The sequence below is a fragment of the Lygodium microphyllum genome, chromosome 3 (assembly GCF_053477565.2).
Source record: "Lygodium microphyllum isolate KBCC chromosome 3, Lygodium_microphyllum_v1.1.10, whole genome shotgun sequence".
Classification (NCBI taxonomy): Eukaryota; Viridiplantae; Streptophyta; class Polypodiopsida; order Schizaeales; family Lygodiaceae; genus Lygodium; species Lygodium microphyllum.
In genome coordinates this window covers 170288715-170309763 of record NC_141137.1, presented here as the reverse complement: position 1 = coordinate 170309763, position 21049 = coordinate 170288715, and the positions used below count along the sequence as shown (strand labels likewise).

The 21049-nt window shown below is 39.1% G+C and overlaps 1 protein-coding gene across 2 annotated transcripts in view; it reads left to right on the top strand.

The window, feature by feature from the left end:
• The first annotated feature begins 17308 nt into the window (after positions 1-17308).
• The window catches only part of LOC148039166 (casein kinase II subunit beta-1-like), a 29474-nt gene continuing 25733 nt past the window's right edge, over positions 17309-21049 (top strand). The window contains exons 1-2 of one of the 2 annotated variants that reach the window (XM_087675058.1): positions 17309-17483; positions 17728-18056. In XM_087675058.1, coding sequence (XP_087531184.1) covers positions 17834-18056 — 223 coding nt within the window. In that variant the 5' untranslated portion in view covers positions 17309-17483; positions 17728-17833. The remainder of the gene's footprint in view (positions 17484-17727; positions 18057-21049) is intronic. The other variant, XM_087675056.1, reaches the window with a different exon arrangement.

The following is a 21049-nucleotide window of genomic DNA, read 5'->3' as shown; positions in this document are numbered from 1 at the left end:
ATTCGAAGAACTCAACTCATAGCCTTGGTCATTACCATGTCGTTCCATTGGCCTAACAATTCGATTAGGCACTGGTTGTTGAGCCACAGGCATGGTGTTAGAATTGACCGCCTGGCTTCCACCATTTGGAATCATTTAACTGCCCGTAGGCATCGACATGCTAGGGGGAGCTGGTAATAAAGGGACATTCTGCATCATGTTCCCTCTCCCATTTAGGGTTAGCCATTGCTATCCCTTGGCCACTACTGCCATTGGCCATTGCCATATTGTTTCCCAATACTAAACCCATATTCGAATTGCCTCGAGAAGCATAGGCTGCTTATAGTCGGGATTCCACCTCTTGTGCTCGTGTAATGGCAGTATCTATATCCCCCAAGGGGACACTACTCAACTGCAATTGGATGTTAAAGTCCAAACCATGTAGGAAATATTGCAATTGGGCAGTTGCGGGGATAGGAATAGAGGTGTCCAACTTACGGAAAACCTCTTTTATCTTCTTCGCATACGCACGGATATCCTTGTGTGGTTCTTGGCGGGTCACGTTAAGTACACGCAACCAATATTGCCCACCCCTTTCAGGGGCAAACTCCCTTCGAAAAGCTCCATAAAATGCATCAATGTTCAATATGGTTCCGGCTTCTAAACCATGATACCATATAGCGGCTCTTCCTTTGAGAGTCATATTGAAGAACATCATTAAATGTCCTTCTTCTTGAATGCGACAGTTGAACATCAGCTTTTGAAACTCCCTAATGTGGAGTTCCGCATCTTCCTCAACTAGCCCCTTAAAAATGGGTAGCGGGTAACCTAGAGCCGGTAAATCCATCGTTCCTGCTGGAATTGCAATAGGCTGCGCCATGACGCGGATTGGATTTGCACTAGGAATAGGGGACGGTGGGGTTACACCTCCCGCAATTGACATGGACTGGCTTATGGCAAGAAGGGGAGCACTAGAGCTTCCACCTTCTCCTAACTTGCTGCTTGTGGCCCCAAGACCACTAGATCCACTCCCTCGTAAGGGTTCAGCACCGCTACGCTTAGGGGAATATCTCCTAAAAATTTCAGCACGTCGCCTAGCTCTTTCGTCTCTTTCTTACTTTTGGATTTCAGCTAGACGATGCTTATCAATAAATAACGGATCAATCTCAGTATCCTTTGGCATAAACTGCTAGTTGGTCCCTAGAAAACCAGGATTCGAGGACCGCCACTTTTAAGCAGCTCCCGGCAGACGCACCACTGATGGACCTAAAAACGGGCCGGCACTGGCTCATGCACTAGCCGGGCCTCGTCACTACGCACAAGACAACCCCTCGGCCTCGCGGCCAGGAGCGTCTATCAAAATCTCTGCCTTCCTAAACATTGTGTTTGTAATACGTTGTAGTCCAACTGATCCTAACCCAATATTACTCCTCAGAGGGAGTCCCTTGCACATAGCCAAAAGGCTCGAATCACATACACATGGGGTTCCTCCTACGGCTGAATGCCGTCAACCCTCTGCGACTCTCCTACACCTTGGGGATTGGCCCCTCGATGCGTCGCTCAACATATAAACATTTCGCACAAAAATCCACTCAAGGTACCATTTAATCGTATACAGGAATGTACCATTGTCCTTACTTCTCTTCTCCCTAGACCCCACGACTAGCCTATGGCTTAGGGTGTCCTGTCTCTCACTCAACGTAGGTCAATGTCCTAATGAAAACAATTGCTGTGCATCCAGGATTTCTGATACCTTTAAATATTTCCATGATTTATGCATATTGTGGATGCCAAGTGCTCAAACAGTTATGAAATCAATATTGTGCACATGTGGAAAACATCCTTTTCATGACTTCCAACTACCGTTCTTATGCGGCGTTGCACGGACCTAGCACCGAGGGAACCCTCGTGCTACTAGGCTCTTATTTTAATTATTACCCGTCCTAAATGCTATGCATAGAAATCAGCAACTTTTCCATCATCTCACACGGCATTTAGACATATTTCAACTACTCTACCCTCCCATCAATCAAATGTTGCATTGTTGTATAGATTTATAGGGCATTTTGCCATCATTTTATGTATAAAAAACGGGAAAAACCACACTAGAATAAGAAGGTAGGGTTGAACTGAGGCAAATCCTCATGCTTCAGTCCCCACAAACATTCACAAACATTGCTCTTATTTATCATTAATTTTCCGCACCCAAAATGCATTTTTCTCTTACTTTTAGTGATTTTTCTCCATTTTTCCTTGTATTTTCCCTTATTTTTTGCATTATTTTATTACTAAAAATTCAAGATAGGTTATGGGCTGTGGCCCTTAGTTCCTTCTTGCAATAAAAATGAAAATTTAGTTGGTGTTCCTATTCATTTTTCCATTTTTATGCCCAAAAACATCATTTTCCCTTGATTTTCCATATTTTACGTGTTTTAGTGTATTATTTTGAACCAGAAGATGCATATTTTTTTGATTTTCTGATTATGACCAGCAAGTACTCATGGAAAACAGCAACATAAACAATTTTTAGCCCACATGAACAACATTTTATCAATCAAAAGCTATGAAATCTTAAATTTCCTTTGAAAATTTTGAATTACCGCTTATTTGCGTGTTTCGGGTTTCATGTCCATGGCTGCAAATCTGAAAATCAGCAGCACTTCATGTCCAACACAATCACCAATCACCATTTCCAGCCCGTGGAGCAATCCGATCCATGCCGGACAAGCCTCCATCATTCTTTCTTCTTCCTTCTTCTTCCCACATGAACTTGCCTTTAGAAGAGAGAGAGGGAGGAGAGAGAAAGACTGAAATCAGAGATCTTCAGAGAGGGCATCATTGCGCGAGCGAAGGGCAACGATAGAGTCAGGGTTCAGAGGGGAATCAATGCCCAATGTCGATTGGGGGGGTTGCTCACAGGCAGGAGATGGCTCCTCCATGATTGAAGCGCAAAAATCGGACGTGATGGCGCCTTCTCTCCTCCACGTTTTTTTCTTCATGCAAGACATCAAACTTTCATGTGACATTTAAAATTGGGCTCCCAAGGGTCACTTGCCCATTTTGGCCAAATTTTGTCCACCTCTTCGCATCTTGACTGGTTTCTTGGCCATTTCCCCGTCCGGACTCGGAATCGAGCTCTGAAAAATCCTGGGCGTCCGGCTTAGCATCCCGCATTGGCCAGTAGCTCTTGTCAACTCGCACGACTGTCTGAAAATTTATGAAAAATCAACAAGTGTCGCTCGGGCGCCTTTAAAGCACTTTGACGCTTAAAATCATCCTAGATCGAGCCGCCGCCTTTGACATTGAATATTTTTCCCTGGATATTCATAATTTTTAGCTATTTTTAAGCACTTCCTGTCACCTAAATTCCGCTCTCAGGATTCCACAACTAAAAACTCCTATAATTGAAAGTGCTAGAAAGTATGTACCAACACAGGTTAGAGTTGCAGAAACACCAAATAGTGCATGGCCACTAAGAAGTTCAAAAAGCACAAGACATTGAGTGGAGAGACTAACTTTTAATGGTTATATGCATCTACATTATACGTATATAGTATCACATGGGTAGCTTATTGAACCCGCATGTTTTGAAGAGGCATTTGAGAATAAAGATTAGAGAGAAGCCATGGATGCTAACATGGACACTCTAGAAAAGAACAAAACTTAGGATATTGTTAACCTACTACATGCGGATGCTAAAATGGACACTCTATAACATAACAAAACATAGGATCTTGTCAGACTACTAGCAGAAAAGAAGGCTATTGGACGTAAGTGGGTGATTAAGGTCAAATGTAAAGTTCACGAGACACTTGAACAATATCAAGAAATGATGGTTACGAAAGTATTGCACAAACATATGATTCAAATCGTGATGAGACATCTAGTTCCATTGCTCAAATGACTACAGTGAATGATTGTTTTTGCTTTAGTTACCATATATGTTTGGAAAATATGGCATATGGACATCGAGAATGCTTTCTTACATGGAAACTTGGATGAGGAAATGTAAATGCAACAACTACAAGGCTATGTACATCCCAAATAGCTAGAGTATACATGCAAACTAAAAAAGGGATTGTAACATCACCTAGAGCTTGGTGTGAGAGAATCAATAGATTCTTGGAAAGTGTGGATTTCATGCAAGGGAAATCTTATTATTCTCTTTATGTGAAGTACAAAGATGATGTAAGGGTTTTGATAGTTATTGGCCTTATCATTACTTGAGGTAGTGATAAGGAAATTGCAAGTATCAAAGATGGATTGCATAAAAATTTTGGCATTCAAGACGGGACAACTTAAACACTTTTTGGAATTTGAAATGATAGATATCCCACATGCTATATGGCTCAACAAAGGTAGTATGCATTGGATATGATAAAAATGTGGGTTCGCACCATCCATGGCGAGACCGAGCCGAAGATTCCTTGGCTGTCGCGCAAAGCCTGGGAAGGTAGAGTCAATGTGGCTCCATGCGCGTGAATTCACTGATATTCGTTGAACTCCATCTGTGGACCTATTCTGCACATGCCACGTTGTCAAGCTTGCCATGCCGAACGTGCGAAACATGTGGTTTATGTGGGGGATGAGCGGAAAGTGTCTGAGAACTTTTTTAGGAATGGTTTGCCCTTGCAAGTCCTGTCGATACCTGTGAGCACCACACTTTGGACATGTCTCCATAGTCTCATATTCATCTTGAAATAGTATGCAGTCGTTGATACATGCATGGATGTTATTGTAGTCCATGCCAAGCTTCCGTAAAACATGTCGTGCATCATCACGAGACTCAGGCATGGTATTTACAGGTGGTAATATATGATATTTCAATAACCTGAAAAAAATCATAAAACACCTTGAAAAAGCACAAATGTTTGCAATAATACTGTAAAAAATAATAATCAATGAAGCCTATGTGCAAGGTACCTGAATAACTCGGTCACACTCGTATCGCTCCAACTGTATTTTGCTTGCACACTTAAGAGTGCAAGCAATGTCTTCAACCGAGATACTCGGCACCCATCATATAATGGTATGGATACTTCCTCTCTAAGCGGGTCAGATGTCTCAACATCCATGGGAATCAATGCATCAATCATTGCCTCCATCTCAGGCTCCATGATTGTAGGTAGGTCAGGAAGGTTGTCTGTCTCCTCTGGCATTGACGGTATAGATGGGCCTTGCGAGTGGTGGATTGGCTCCTGCAATCCATCCATCGCACGTCCACGAACTCTTCTAATTGGCCGCAAAGGGTGCACTCCCCCTTGGGTCGAGACATCACCCCCCTGGATAGAAAATTTGCCAACAATACCCAATCTTATTGTGTATGGTTTTCAATTAGCTTGCGAGTACAATGCATGATTAATATTAACTTCAAATTACCGTTTGCTAAAAATCCGCAATCGCCTGATCAATGATCTCAGATTGAAACTCGCCAAATCGTCGTATGTGTTCTATAGACAATTAGCGTTTTCGTCTAATTGCCAACTTGCATTGAGAGCAAGGACATGGGACACGCTAATTAAGATACGTCTTGCGATCTTGAACAATAAGACCTTCTTCGTTTTCCATCTTATCTACATTACAGCAAATGAGGCTTAAATGGATATCTTTATGGAGATGTATGTCAAGTTGCAAGTTGACCATAAATCTTGCATTGTACATAGTAGTTGAGAGATTTATTGATGTTATATCTCGGCCTTGTATCATGCTCAAGGATTTGTTTGTCCCGGTAGATAGTTATTCGTTATTGTAAAAAACTGCACTAGAGGGCTTTGAGTATAAGTAATCCATTTATGAGCATCATTGAGGATCTCTTAGTCTAATAATAAATTAGTCTCAATAAAAAGCATCTTAGAAATGTGGTTTTTTTGTCCTAGGATCGCGTATTAAAATTAATGCCATCTATGAAATTTATCAACTATAGCAATAAAATTTATTTCAATCAATTCTACTCATAGTCATAAGACCTGAGAGAAAATATCCTATACTCAATTTAAGGGATTCTTCTTCTATAACAATACTTTTGGGTTCATTTTGATGAAGTACCGTAATGACCATTAGCTAGGGTATCATTTTCTTTTAGTCCTTCCGTTGACTAGTTGGCATGATTTCTAATTTGTTATGCCTATAAAGTTAATACAAAAACAATGAATTATGCATATCACAATTAGATCCCCTACTTGGACATTATGAAGGACATGACCAATTTTAAGCCATCTTAAAGAGTCACCAATGTACGTGGCCCATGGCAAAGCACATTGCATACCATTATCGATAAGTCTATTATCGTGCATCTTAAATCTCCTAATTAGACTTTATAAACGGTATGACTAATTTTTAGCCCCCTTAAGGAGTCGATGTAATGGTACCCATAAAAAAAGTAAAGTGGATACCATTACCATAATCATGGATATGCTATCATTCCAATATATGTTATCTTTCTCTTTCTCTCCCTCTCCCTCCCTCTCTTTCTCTTTCTCTCGTATTTCCTCTCCCTCTCACAATATATCTTAACACTCTCCAAAAGCAAAAGGGAGAGGGAGAGAGAGAATGCACTCTCCCTCCCTCTCCCTCTCTTTCTCTTTCTCTCTCATTTCCTCTCCTAAACAAGCAAAAAATAAAGTGATTTAAACATTAAACAAGCAAAAGGGAGAGGGAGAGAGAGAATGCACTCTCCCTCCCTCTCCCTCTCCCTCTCTTTCTCTTTCTCTCCCTCTCTCATTTCATTCCCCTCCCTCTCCCTCTCCCTCTCTTTCTCTCATTCTCTCTCATTTCCTCTCCTGAATAAGCAAAAAATAAAGTGATTTAAACATTAAACAAGCAAAAGGGAGAGGGAGAGAGAGAATGCACTCTCCCTCCCTCTCCCTCTCCCTCTCTTTCTCTTTCTCTCCCTCTCTCATTTCCTCCCCCTCCCTCTCCCTCTCCCTCTCTCTCCCTCTCCCTCTCCCTCTCTTACTCTCTCGTTTCCTCTCCTAAACAAGCAAAAAAGAAAGTGATTTAAACATTAAACTAGCAAAAGGGAGAGGGAGAGAGAGAATGCACTCTCCCTCTCCCTCTCTTTCTCTTTCTCTCCCTCTCTCATTTCCTCCCCCTCCCTCTCCCTCTCCCTCTCCCTCTCTTTCTCTCCCTCTCTCTCCCTCTCCCTCTCTTTCTCTCTTATTTCCTCTCCTAAACAAGCAAAAGAGAAAGTGATTTAAACCTTAAACAAGCAAAAGAAAGAGAGAGGGAGACTCACCGATGAGATATGGCGAGCGTGGGGCGGCTCCTCTTTGCGATGAAGGCTCCTCCTCTCCTTCGCGAACAACGGCGGCGGCGGCAGCGGCAAGTCTTCTTCCTCTCCTTCTCTCACGACGGTCGCTCTCTCCCTCGCTCTCGCTCTCAAAACTTACAAGCCGCAAACGCGAAATGAAAACCGCGCTCAGTTTCGGTCGCTTTTTTTCCTTGTGGAGCGTCGCTATTTGCGTTGCGACGCAAATAGCGACGCCAATAGCGACACCACTATCCGCCGTCGCTACTAGCTCAAATCCTTGTAGTGATTATTCTTTAACAGGCTCCATATTCATTGGCCACGTTTAATGGCATTGGCCATGTTGAAGTAAATTTACTGCCTTCAAATAGCCTCATAAGCTCCTATGCTTCCAAATCACTCGGTGTGAGATTGAAAGCCTAAAAGCATGGCATTACACACACACACACACACACACACGCACACACACACACATACCATAAGCATTGCACCACACCTAGAGATCCTTAATTTAAGAACATGTGACAACCTTGCTTGGATGACTTTGTTTCTAACTCCTAGTTCCTCTTTCCGACCTCCCCCACATTCAATCAAGCCCCATCAAAGGTAGGACACACCTATAGAGTCTCAACTCACTTATGGTTAGATTTGTCTCCTTGAGTCACTTACACTATCCCCCTCTCCCATTTCTCTTCATCCAATGCCAATAAAACCATCATGAATGCAATGCAAAAAATGCCAATATAACCATTGTGAATACAAGGTAGAAAAGGCATATTAATAAAGAGCCACCAATTACTTCGACTCCTACTAGTTGTTGATCCATTAAAGAACCTTGCCCTTCAATATTTGCTTGGATGAACTCTATCCACCCTATCTTTCAAGTTGCCTTATGATCCTCTACAAAAATTCATTTTCCTTCAGCAACAATAAATTGTCCCATCTTCATCCACCAAAGTGTCGTGCTTCACTAAATACGATGATAAGAAGAACCTATGTAGTTGTCTTTTAATCACATTATAGCCTACATAAGCACACACACAAACACATTCACATAATATAAACCTAAACATGTATTAGGTCCTCAAATGTGGGGCAATACACCAAGATTGCTTGGAGTTCTACCCATCTCCCAATATAGTAACATATGTGTTGTACATACAAAAGAAGACTAGCAGCACTGCCCTTTCATGGATTTAGGAAGTACGGAGGGATAAAACATGAGGTAGGAAGTGGATAACCACCATGTGAGAGGTGCTAGCAATCGAGAGAGTGTACAATGCCCTTGAAGGGATAATGGCGCATTTATTTAGCCATATGGATTGTGGTCTTAGCCTTTCTATTTTTGGTTTATTGCCAAGACAAAATGTGAATACTACATTCTCCTAGTCTCTCTACATCCTCTTGGATAGAGGAATGATAATAGCGGTGATTGCTAGTAGGAGATGGACAAAATAAAGATCTACTTTTTGTTGCAATAAAGCATCGCTCTTTCAAGACCTATTTGACTAGGTAGGAAATCAAATGGGAAGGGAACCGGTCCACTAGTTGATCATAGATTAGTATTGGAAAGATGATAAGGTGAGTTGGATAGCCCCACAATTATCTTTAAAAACTAAAGAAAAACCGTAAAGATGCTCATCTCTTGTATGAGAGTGAATAGGTTGTAAGCAATCGTGAATTGCTCGTGCATGAGCATGCATACAAAGCACTAAATCATAACCTTTTGAAACAACAAAGCCACTTTTTCATCATTTGAAGCCTTTTAGAACACAAAATGGGCATCATTAGATATATCTATCTTTGTGTATAGCACTCAAAATGAGACCATAAGTCAAGCAAATGCATTACATTACATGTAGTTTACACTCATCAAAATAGACATCAAGAAGAGGGGCTTTTTTAAAAAATCATGTTTTTTGTGTTATTGATGATTTGGAATCATTTTGTGCATGTTGAATGCATGAGATGCCATATTTGGGAAAAATAGTGTGCCGTTTTTTCCATTAAAAAAGGGGGGGGGGGGGGGGGTGCAGTGGTCTGTTTGTTGTCATCTCCCTCTGAATCTTTTTTTTTTTTAAGCATTAAGATTTAAAGCTTAAAGCTTTTGTAACTTACCTTACTTGCCAAGTTTTAAACCTGTTTGGTCAATCGGTCAATCTTCGACTTATGGCTCACAACTCTCGTTCACGTGACAACTTCTACGTCAAATGGCTATGGTCCTTGTTAATATGGGAAATTTTCAAATTATGATCTTCGGGTCACTTTGCTTAAGATCTTCTCTATTTAATGTTTTAGAGTTATTCAAGTCCATTTTTGCAAGAAGTTAGGAAGATTTTAAATTAAAGTCGGGATATCACATCCTCTCCCCCTAGAGGAATCGAGATGTCCTCATCTTGAATGAAACTGGGGATATTGGTTACATAATGATTCATGGTCAATCCAAGTGGCATCCTCTTCAGGGTAGTCTTTCACTGGACAAGATATTATTCGAGCATAATAGATGGTTTTGATGAGTTTTTTTAGAATCACTTACTTTGCATCACTAGAACACTCAACCTTGCTTATATTGATTGCTAGAACATTGTCATGCATAGATTATTGCATTGCTTAGGTGATTGCACCTCAATCATCTTACATGGTTGAAAACCTATAGCTCAAATATAAAGAGAAAAAATACCTCAATTCTACATCCTCTAAACTCTTACTACCTCATAAAATCTCATTGTTTGATGATGTTTGAACCATTAGTTTTGAACACTAGACAAGGACATAGTATTATAACTTGCTTGTTTTGATGAAAGGGGCTCCCAAAAGCTTCAAATCAACAACTACTAAATAACTTAATTCTATTCTCTTTGTACTCTCACCATACTCAAGCACCAACATTTAAGATTTGATTTGCTAGAACACCTTGCATGCATATCACTTCAACCCATCTAGCGTAGCTAGAGACATTTGACCTTGCATTTTGTTTGTAGACCCATTGCTACTCGAATTTTACAAACTTGAGGTATTCTCACATGAATGCCTTGAGTCTAGTTCCATTATCCCAAATCTTTGCATTAATGCCTTGGAATTTCAAGTCAAAGTTCTTGGAAGACCTTGCTTAAACCCTTCATAGATCATATTTCCTTTAAGAGGCACATGACTTGTTGTTGCCTTGAAAATGGAGCCTTCATTCCATCCACAATACACTCTATGTATTGATGGAGTAAAACCTTAAATTTTGTGCACAAGGCTAAAACTTTCTATTTTAATTGTTTTTAACATCTAATCTTTAGCATCACCTTACTTGCATCACACTTGGACTAGTTGACCTATTGCAGAGGCCACCTTGATCTTAATTAGATTTGTTCCATCCTAACATTGAGGATACAAACTAAAGGTATCCCCCCTTGAATACACTGAGGCTTAGCCTAGCCTAGAGACATCCCATATATTGAACTTGACTTGAAGATGCTTCATACTTACAAGATGCATCAAGATTAATGTATTAAAGATTGAACAACTTGAATTGATACAACCACTACCAAGAACATCATTAGAAAGAGCTAGCCAATTGGAGTATTGTAGCAACACATCTAACTATCTTTGTTTGTGAGTTACCATATGAAATATATTATCTAATGAAGAGGACGACATGTTTGAGCTTAAAAGAGTATACCCTCAAGATATTGAGAAATATTGGTAAGGAAGAGGAAATGAGACACAATTGCAATCAATAACCAATGTCAATGCAATGAAAACTATGGCAATCTTTATACAATAGAGAAGGGTGGTTAGGGCTACCAAGTACAAGTGATGGTCTAATCCCCCAATCCAAGGTAGACCATTAAGGAGATCAATAACGCATACAATTGTAAGAGTTTTGGCTACACTCAACATGATTCTACACTCTCAATGCTACACCCTTGTGTGTGTGTGTGTGTGTGTGTGTGTGCGTGCATGTGTGTGTGTGTGTGTGTGCGTGTGCGTGTGCGTGTGCGTGTGCGTGTGCGTGTGCGTGTGTGTGTGCGTGTGTGTGTGTGTGTGCGTGCGTGTGTGTGTGCGTGTGTGTGTGTGTGCGTGCATGTGTACCTGTGTGTGTGTGTGTGTGTGTGCATGCATGCATGCATGTGTACGCGCGTGTGTGAGTATGTGAGTTAGTCAAGGGCTCCATTTTTCTTTTATATAATAGTTGATGTAAACTTGGGATTTGTGTTATCTTCCACCAACAAGAAATCAGTAGGACTTAAATGGATATGCAAGCTTAAATTTAACAAGGTAGATTTAAGTACATAAAGTTGGGTCAACTATTAAAGGATTTTCTCCAATATATGGTACTTACTATAAAGAGATTTATGCTCGTACGGCCAATATGAGCTCCATTAGGTTGTTGCTCTCTTTGGATACTCTTCACAAATGGAATCTATGGTATATGGATGTAATCAATGCCTTTCTTAATGGACAAATCGAATAAGAGGTCTACATGAAGCAACTAGAGAGCTATGTTGTGGCAATTAGAGAGCATTCAATATCAAAGCAAGCATATTAAAATATTGCTTAAATAGCGTAAGACACTCTAGAAGTGTAGCATTGACAATGTAAATTGGTGTTGAGTGTAGCCAATACTCTTATCATTGCATGCATTGCTATATAAGAATCGATCGACCTCCTTAGTGTTATTGTGGGTTTGGGGATTAGTTCATCACGTATACTTGGTAGCCACATCGATCCTTTTGTATTAAATGAAGGTTGCTAATATTTTCGATATTATCAATGTGTTACTAGTTGTAATTTTGTCTCATTTTCTCCTCCTCACCAAATTTTCTCATGCACATGATAAATTTTTGTGAGGAAGAGGAAATGAGATACAAATGCAATCAACAATAAAGGAAACAATAGTACTCTTTATTCAATAAGGAAGCATAGCTATGTCTACCAAGTACAAGTGCTAAGCTAATTTCCAAACCCAAAACCAACATTAAAGAGCTCAATCAACTCTAATATAGTAATGCATACAATGGTAATTGTATTGACTACACACACTTATAGAGAGTCAGACAAAGTGATATACTATAATAATGCTAACATTGAGAGTGTAGATTCATTCCCTTGAGGGAAGCTTTATAAGGCCTAGTCTTGCTCTATGTTTGAAGAAGAGCTCTCTCCTTAGAGCTTTAGTAAAAATATCAACAACATTCTCCTTATTTTCTATTTTTAGATTCCTAGATTGGTCAAGTTTCATAGATCAAGCTAGGAAGATACCACTAATAGAAGTTCATGTTATTATATTGAGGCTACACCATAAAATCCATGGTGCTTGGGGCTTAATAACAATAGATTCAAGTAATCCAAGCTTGATTGTGGAATTGTTTCCTTGAGGAAATGACTTGCTATGTGTAGCTCCTCTTTATGTGCTGAATGTATGTCTACTAAAGCATTGTTGTCTATCACTCCATATGAGGTTTGGCATGGCAAAAATCCATATGTTGCTCACTTAGATGGTTTTGGTTGTCTAGCTTAGGTATTACAAGTGCAACATCCCAAAAAGTTTGTGAAATGTATATTCATTGAGTAAAATCTAACAAATTCAACATATTTTGATAAGTCATAATGATGTCTTTGTGGAAGACGTTGTGTAACCTTTACTTTAGCGTACTAAGGAACAAATATATGTTAGAAGATTAATGCAAAATCTAACCTTGTGTCATTTTAGAGGGTTGAGGTGAGACATTGTCTTATGGGCAAAGGGGTCAATATGCTAGCTCCCTCTTGTTTCTTACCCTCTTTAAACCAAGTGCACTTCGATTTGGGCTAATTTGCACAAGCAATTGCCCATTAGCAACACTAGATAATTTGTGAGGTGACATTATTTGGACATTTAGTTTAAATGATGTGACGGGGTTATTTCTTTGTGTCGAGCAATGTGTATTGGGACATTGTTGCAAAGATTTGGTCTTCAAGAGTGCAAGCCTATTGCTACTCCTTCGAAGACAAGTTTGAAGTTGAGTCCTTGTGATGTTGAAGATGGCTTTGATCTCTTTCTCTATCAGCAAGTTGTTAAATGTTGGATTTATGTATGCATTATGAGGCCTTGATATTCAAATTGTAACCTCACAAATGACAAGGTTTACACATAGCCCAAGCTCCAAGCATTGATAGGTAGTAAAGTGTATATTTCACGATTTGAGTGGGACTTGGCACCTTGGGGTCATCTATCCCAAGTGGACATCGTGACCACCAATTTTTCATGCTTTTTTGGATTCTAACATGGCTGGGTTTTATAGCTTAGGTGTGTTTTGTGTTATGCTTGGAAAGCACTCATATGAAAGTTGAGAAAGAAGTAGCCCACTATGGCCGCTTCTAGTAGTGAAGCTAAGTACATGGCAACTTTCATTGTGACTATCAAATTTGTTTATTTTACATGCCCTTTTGTTGATTTGGATGTTGGATACCCATCTACCACTAGCTTCTTTGTTAATCATCATTATAGCACATTCCTTATTGCCCAAAATCTAGTATTCCATGCTCACACTAAACACATTGAGGTGCATTATCATTAGGGAGGGACTCTCTGCAGGAGAGATCAAATTGGCTTATGTACCAACACATGACAACCTTCATCACAACTTTAAGCTTACTCCCCTTTGTGGATTGTTCATAGTCCATTGAGCTCGGCACTTTCCTATACATGAGTGCTAACTCTAATTCATCATAACACTATTAGGGGGATTTCTTACCATATTTTAGTAGTGATGTCGGGTAGCATACTTAGGCCCACCCAAGACACCTTTGTCCCTCACTAGGTTATTTTTATCCTTTGTCCTTGTATATATTCCCATTTACTCTAGGGCAAACTTAATCTTGTAAATCTTTTACTTTATATTTCTTAGTACACTTTGTATTGTGTGCTCTTAAGCTTCTTCTTCTACAAGTTATATTTATGCATTTTTGCAACCTTGAATGTGGCAAATAGTTTTAAACTACATTGCCTAAAGTGCCTTTAAAGTGCACACCAATGGCAAAAAAATGCCACAATAAGAAGTTTGTGGAGTTGATGAAGATTTCAGAATCTAAAAAGTAGTTGATTTATGATGCTATAGGAAACCTACATCGAATGTTGGATTATGCCCATAAGATATGTGACATTACAACACAAGGAAAGTCATGCAAAAGTGAATACTTGTTCTTAAGTTTGCAAGGATTTTAATTGCAACTACAAATTTATACCATTGCTAGGATGATTTATAGTACCTCTATGTAAGCTTGAGCTCATGCCAATGGTAACAATTTGTTAAGTCCTTGGTGGAAATTGTAGCAAATTAGGTACACATGAGTTAAGCACAAGTAATGAAAAGGTTAAAGGAGATAGTTGCAAATAACGAGCAAATAAATAAACTTGACTATATTGAACCTAGAGGAATTCAAAGTTGAGAACCACAAGTAACTAGATTTTGAAGATAAACACATATCTTAAATCCAGTTAAACATTTATTAGAATTCACTTACTAGTATGTGGGTGATTTAAATGAGTGACACATGAAAGAATATAAAATGCTTCGCTCTTACATCCCCTTATATATTTGTATAGTAAATCTTTAGAGAAGTTTCATACTTGACATATGCTCAACAAATGAAAAGTAATGCAAGGATGATGTGCCAATGATGGGGAGACTTGCATAGATAAGAACAAGAAAGGGAACTTTTCAAACAAAGGAACTCCACAAACTTCTTAAGTCTCGTTGGAATCTAGCAACAAAGAATTATAGCTACAAAGCTTTAAGCATTTGTAGCATTTAGTATGTGGGTGATGTATACTTTAAAGGCTTCACCTTTCTTCTAACTTTTTTCCACCTTTCTACATTTGGCTTACATTCAAGTTCACAAAATCATGGTAATAGCCCTCCTTTTATTCAAGCGTTTCTTTTTGCACGTTACAAGCTTTAACTACATCCATTATCGACTTCTCACTTTGTCAATATGGAGAACATCAGAAGGTTGGTTTGTTTGAAAGTTACACTAAATGACATTTTAAAGGTAAAGCAACCAACAAGAGGAATATGTTGAATTAATATTTTTTGGATTGAGAAAACTTCTCCTCAAGAAAGAACACTATTTTTAAACATTTTCATTAGTGAGGAATTGTTTCATCCAATGCAAAATAATGAGGTCAAAATCTAACCCTCTCTTAGATTGACCATTTTGCAACGATACAGTTTGTGGAATAGGATAAATCTAGTTTGGTGAGATATCTAGTTTATCTAAGGTCAAAATCCACAACCTTTATAGACCCTAGTTGTCTTTTGGTGCCAAACCAACATGTGAGAGGTGTTGGGATTAAGGTAGGGAGGGTTTTTGAGGATGAGAATATTGAGAGAGAGGTAGATTATATGCCCATTCAAGCGATGATGTAGAGTGAAATGGCCTTGCATTCGAGATTGCAAAGCTATATAAATATTCTCCCATTTTATTGATAGTTTTTTGTTGTACATTACAAGCTTTAGTGCATCCATCAACAATATGAGGAAAATCAAATGGTTGCTTTGGTTGAAAGGGATTCTTACTACATGACATTCTAAAGGTTAAGCAATTGACAGGATAAATCATTTGAATTAACACTTTTTGGATTGAGAAAATTGCAAAAGGATGGATCAAATCTCAAATATTTTCATATTTCACAAAAGCTTTAGCAATTGCTTATTTGCTTCCAAACAATAAGGCTAGAGTTTAACCATATCTTGGATTGATCGCTTTACAATGGAGTCAAATGACATTAAAATTATTTGGTGGATGTTTCTTTTGTTTGTTTTGTTCAAAAGTAAAATTCTGCAATCTTTCAAACATTAGAGTTGTCTTGCGGTATCGAGTCATAGGCTAAAAGTGTTGGGGGTAGGTGAGGAAGAGCTTTTGAGGTAAGGAGGATTGAAAGAGAGCTAGATTGATATGGCATTGGAGTGAAGAATGGGGTATGTTGGGGTCTCATCACATCCATTTCAAATTTTCATTATGTTCTTGAATCTCCGAGATCCATCTTAATGCAAAAGCAAATCAATATAGAAGGTTTAGTCCAACTTTGGCATTTATTAAATGCAAGATGTTGATTTGTTACACGATTTGAAAGAGCTAATTAGGAAATCCAACTTGAAACTAGTAGGGTGGGTTAGCATAGTATAAATGTAGGTTAATAGATTATGTATAGATCATAGCTCTTGCACCCTTGCTATCAAACAATGGGCTTCTTTGTCAACATTCAAGCAAATGCACTAATCTTTTTGTCAAGGACAATCAACAAGTACAAAAATACTTAATTGGAGTTTCACAATCACTCAATGACATAGTTTTAAGTGTCATACATCTTCTCATTACCACAGTTGAAACCTTGTTTTTAAGTTGTGGCAACTTTTCAAGTCTCTACCACCTTTATACAAATAAATTGAAGGCTTTATATATCCCATCCTAATGTTCAAAACTTGTTTTGCTAAAATCTACAGGGATATTGCATTAAAACTTGATTAGTTAATTTGATTTGTTTAACAAACCTCGGATTTTCTTGAACATTGGCATTGACAAAGGAGGAAAAAGGGAAAAAACAATTGTGCACTGGGCGTGTGCTCGAGCATTGTCTTTTTAGCTCCAAGCATTACTTACTTTAATTCCCAAAAGCAAGGTCTACTTTTTCTCTCTTGCGAAGGGTAGTTTGCCTTCACCATTCCCCATGTCAGTGAACCATTGTATAAGCATATGCCTAGATCGACAATGCTAGGTAAAACCTACTTTAATTTCCAAACGCAAGGACTACTTTTTCTCTCTATTCCCAAAACCAAGGGCTACTTTCTCTCTCTCTCTCGGAGTAAATTTTTATTCACGATGCACCATGTCACCCAAACATTAGGTAAGCATAACACCCTAATGGGCGATGCTAATAACACAAGATTAGTAATAAAACAAGATTAATGAAGGTGGACCACATGGGCTGTGTGTATTGGGAGGGGTGGAAATAATAACGAGAAAAACACGGGGGGCAAAATGAAAAATGAGAGCCAAAGTGGCGAGAAGGGACTTCGGGTGTCCGTTTTTGCCTTTACTACGAGTCCTCTCTCGCCCCGTCCCGTTTCGGAGGGTTTGAGCTTCGCACACCACTCCCCCCCCGTCCCTCCCCCAATGGAGCTCACCGCTTCTTCTTCGTAATGTGTACAGCCCCCTCGCGGCCCCTCTACAGGCGCCATCGCCATATCTCGCAGCCTCGACCTCGATCGGCCTCCTGTCACTCCAGGTATACCTCCATCTTCTGCCTTTTTTGCTGTTTTCTTTCCTCGCCGTCCATCAAATGATCATAATGACGATAACCGGGTCCGCATCAGCTAGGGTTTGTGTAGATATGGCTCTATGCAGACAAAAAGTTAGGCCGCTAGCTCTGTTTTCTTCTGGCTTTTGGTCGTCCCCTCACTGTCCGGCTCATCTTTCTTTTCCCCCCTTCCCCCCTTTCTGGTGCATCATTGCGCGGTTGCCTTATGCAGGTAGCCTTGTCAGCTACCGTGAAGGTCTCGTGGAGCCTCATGCTGCGCTGCAAGTTCTGAACTGTCGAAGAGGGTCCTACAGAAGGGTTAGGACAATTACCTGGACATGTACAAAGACAGAACTGAAGGTCGTGGCGGTAGTCGAGATTCTTTAGAAAACAAGAAGCGTCTCGATGATGCTCTTGAGAAGACTTCTCCATCGACCTCTAAAGGAGGGGGGATCATGAGGGAGAAGGAGCGGTTGTCTATGGCTTCTACATCCACGGGTAGGCGTGGAGGGACCACAGATACAAGGAGTACATTTGAAAAGACAAAGTACCCTGATGATGGTTAGTGAGGCAGATTTTGACATGTGGTGGTTTTTTAAGCTCGGTAACAATGCTGTGCTAGCAGGTTATTGACTGTTTGCAACTGTCTGTACCACTTCTGTACTCTTCATTTTGTAGCTGATTCCTTTAAACTGATCTGTGAATATGAATGCCTGTATTCAATTTCTGCAAGTTGCCCCAGCTTAGTGCGTCCATTTGGCTCTTTGGCCATGCCTCTATTGCATTGTGAACTGAAAACTCATTCCTGGAAAGCTGAAAGTCTGAAAGAAGTAACTGGCTGTTTTGTATGTTTGCTAAGATCTTAGGCATCCCGCTTCAAATGTATGACACAGCAGGCTTTCTACTGTGCTTCATTGTATCATAATTTATAGTAGTGTTTAATAGGAACTACTGCTAGCTTGGGTGGTAAAATAGCTGCAGGTTGATTGCTCATGATATCTGGGATCACAATAAACATATCATGGCTCTTTTGTTGACATGCAGCTATCTATTCAACCATCCATCCATCCTTTTGCCAGTCATTTGCCTGTCTGTCCATCCATTCATCCATCTATCAATGTCTGTGCATGTGTACACATTCATGAATACAAGTCTGGGCCTATAATTTTTAATGTATGCAAAAGTGAGTATATGCCTCCACTATAGTCAGCCATAAACATATCAAAGTTTAACCATATTGGGTTGTAATGTTCAAAGAATCGAATGGCTACTTATTTGAAAGAAGAGGCCTTTTTAGGAATTTGATTTCAACGGATTGAATGAAGATGCTCTTTTGCTAAGGGAGTGTTTGCTATTAGTGTTACTAGTATTTTGATGGAGGTTGACACCCTGGTGGTGATGCCCTTCTTCTTGTTTGATGGTTGGATAATTGTCAGGATAGGCTTGTTTCCCATATACTTTTGTGTTGCGTCAACTTTTATAGCCATGCGTGCATGAATTTGGATGCCACAAACTAAGAGTTGTGACATATTAAATAGCAAGTACAGATATCAACAAACGTGTTTCAATCATTTGCAAATATTTTTCTTCATATACACTAATGATTCATCATTAAAATTAAATAATTATTACTTACTCAAAAATTTGCATATGCATGCATCATATTTCAAAAATGCCGATACTCTTTATAGTGGCTGACACTTTCTTTGTAATTTCTTGATCCAACCCTTGCCGATGCCCATTCCCCCTCATCCTCTTAGCCCATGTGAACCACATTTATGGCAAGAGAGAAAGAGGATAGAGAAAGAAATATGAATTTAGTACAAATTAAGAAACTTGTGACTACTCTCAAACAATAGATTCTATTGAGTGTTGGAATAGAAAGAATTGAGTATTAATTCGAATGCAGAGCAAATGTTAAAGAGAGATAGGAGCCAACATTAGAGACAATTGTTTAGTTGCAAAGAATCAATATTCCATATGGAGGGAGAAATAATCAAAATGACACTATTTAAAGGTGATGTCAAATACTTGGTTGAGTAATTTTGGTTACACCATGGTGAAAGGGAGGGAAAGAAGGAACAACAACATCAGTGTGAAGTTTTGGGAGTCTATTGAAGGGTTTTAACTAAATAAAAGAGAGCTTTTGGTAGATTTGTAGTCGGCTATATAAGTGGTCGATTGGCTAGAGTTTGTCAATATCACATCCTTCGACCAATGCTTTGCGCCCTACCTACTACTTTCATTTGTATTGTTGTAGTTGTCTATTTGTGACTTTTCTTAGCAAAAGTGATTTCGATTGTAGACTCTGGACCATGTTACTTATCATATGTCAGTTTAGCATGTTTTAAAGTTCTTAGTTTTATTTATGTAAAAAAAAACAAGTATAGGTTTGTGGAAATATCATGTATTAAAATTTATTAGTGTACATTTTAGTCTTACACTAGGTGACTTCATATCGACTATTAACCATTGACCATTGATCGTTGACCATTGACCATTGACTACTAGGTTACCAGGTATGAACATTGTCTAAACACTAGTAGTTAAGGGTTGCTAGTGGATATGGGTTGAGGTTTGAAGGGTGCTAGTGGTGGTTAGAGTGGGAAAATGTGGGAAGATTATGCAAATGCTTAGTGGGCAGGTCAAGTAGCATGCGGGTCCTTCTTAGCAAGCTGACCTGATCTTTTTTTTTTTTGATTTATAAGGTTATTCTATAGGGTGGTGGGTAGGCCGAGCAGAAAGCGGTGCTTTTATGGCAATTGGTTGGCCATTTTCGATAGACTGACATGATCATTCTATTGGCTATTATAGTTTGCTTGGCCACATGGTCACTTTTCAAGGTTGGAAATAGATGATGACAGTTGTGCAAGCTTTTCTCTTGTGAAAAAGTTAGAGAATAAATCCAATTGATTTATTTTCTTAGACTTAATTATTGCGTTGCATGATTGTCTTGAAATGCATGACAACAACTCTCAGCCATACATGAAGGTTTGTTATTGCAAACCCAAAGATTGATAGTGATTTTGAAGAGAGTTGTGCAAGCTTTTCTCTTGTGAAAAAGTTAGAGAACTGTGTCCTCTATAAATCCAATTGATTTATTGTCTTAGACCTAATTATTGCATTGCATGATTGACTTGAAATGCATGATAGCAATTCTCAGCCCATGTATGAAGGTTTGTTATTGCAAATTGAAATATTGATAGTGAATTTGAAGAGAGTTTGTTATCTATGGTAAGGGTGACTTGCATGCAATCGTTGAAGACTCAATTGGGCTCTTTGAGTGTCTGAAAATAAGAGGCAATTGTGGATTATTGATGTTGGTTACTATTTTAGGCTGTAAATTGATGTTGGCCATTGTTTTAGGTCTTATAAGAAGAGATTTTTCTCTCATGCTTCTTCTTTCTCATCTTGGTTAGAAGCATGTAATTTGGTAGTGGATTTTGGAGATTTGAGCGTTAGTTTTGGACTTGATGTGGTATTAATTGAGGATTCGATAATCTTAGTTTGAAATTAGTAAGGTTAACGGTTTGAATTCGATAATCTTAGTTTGA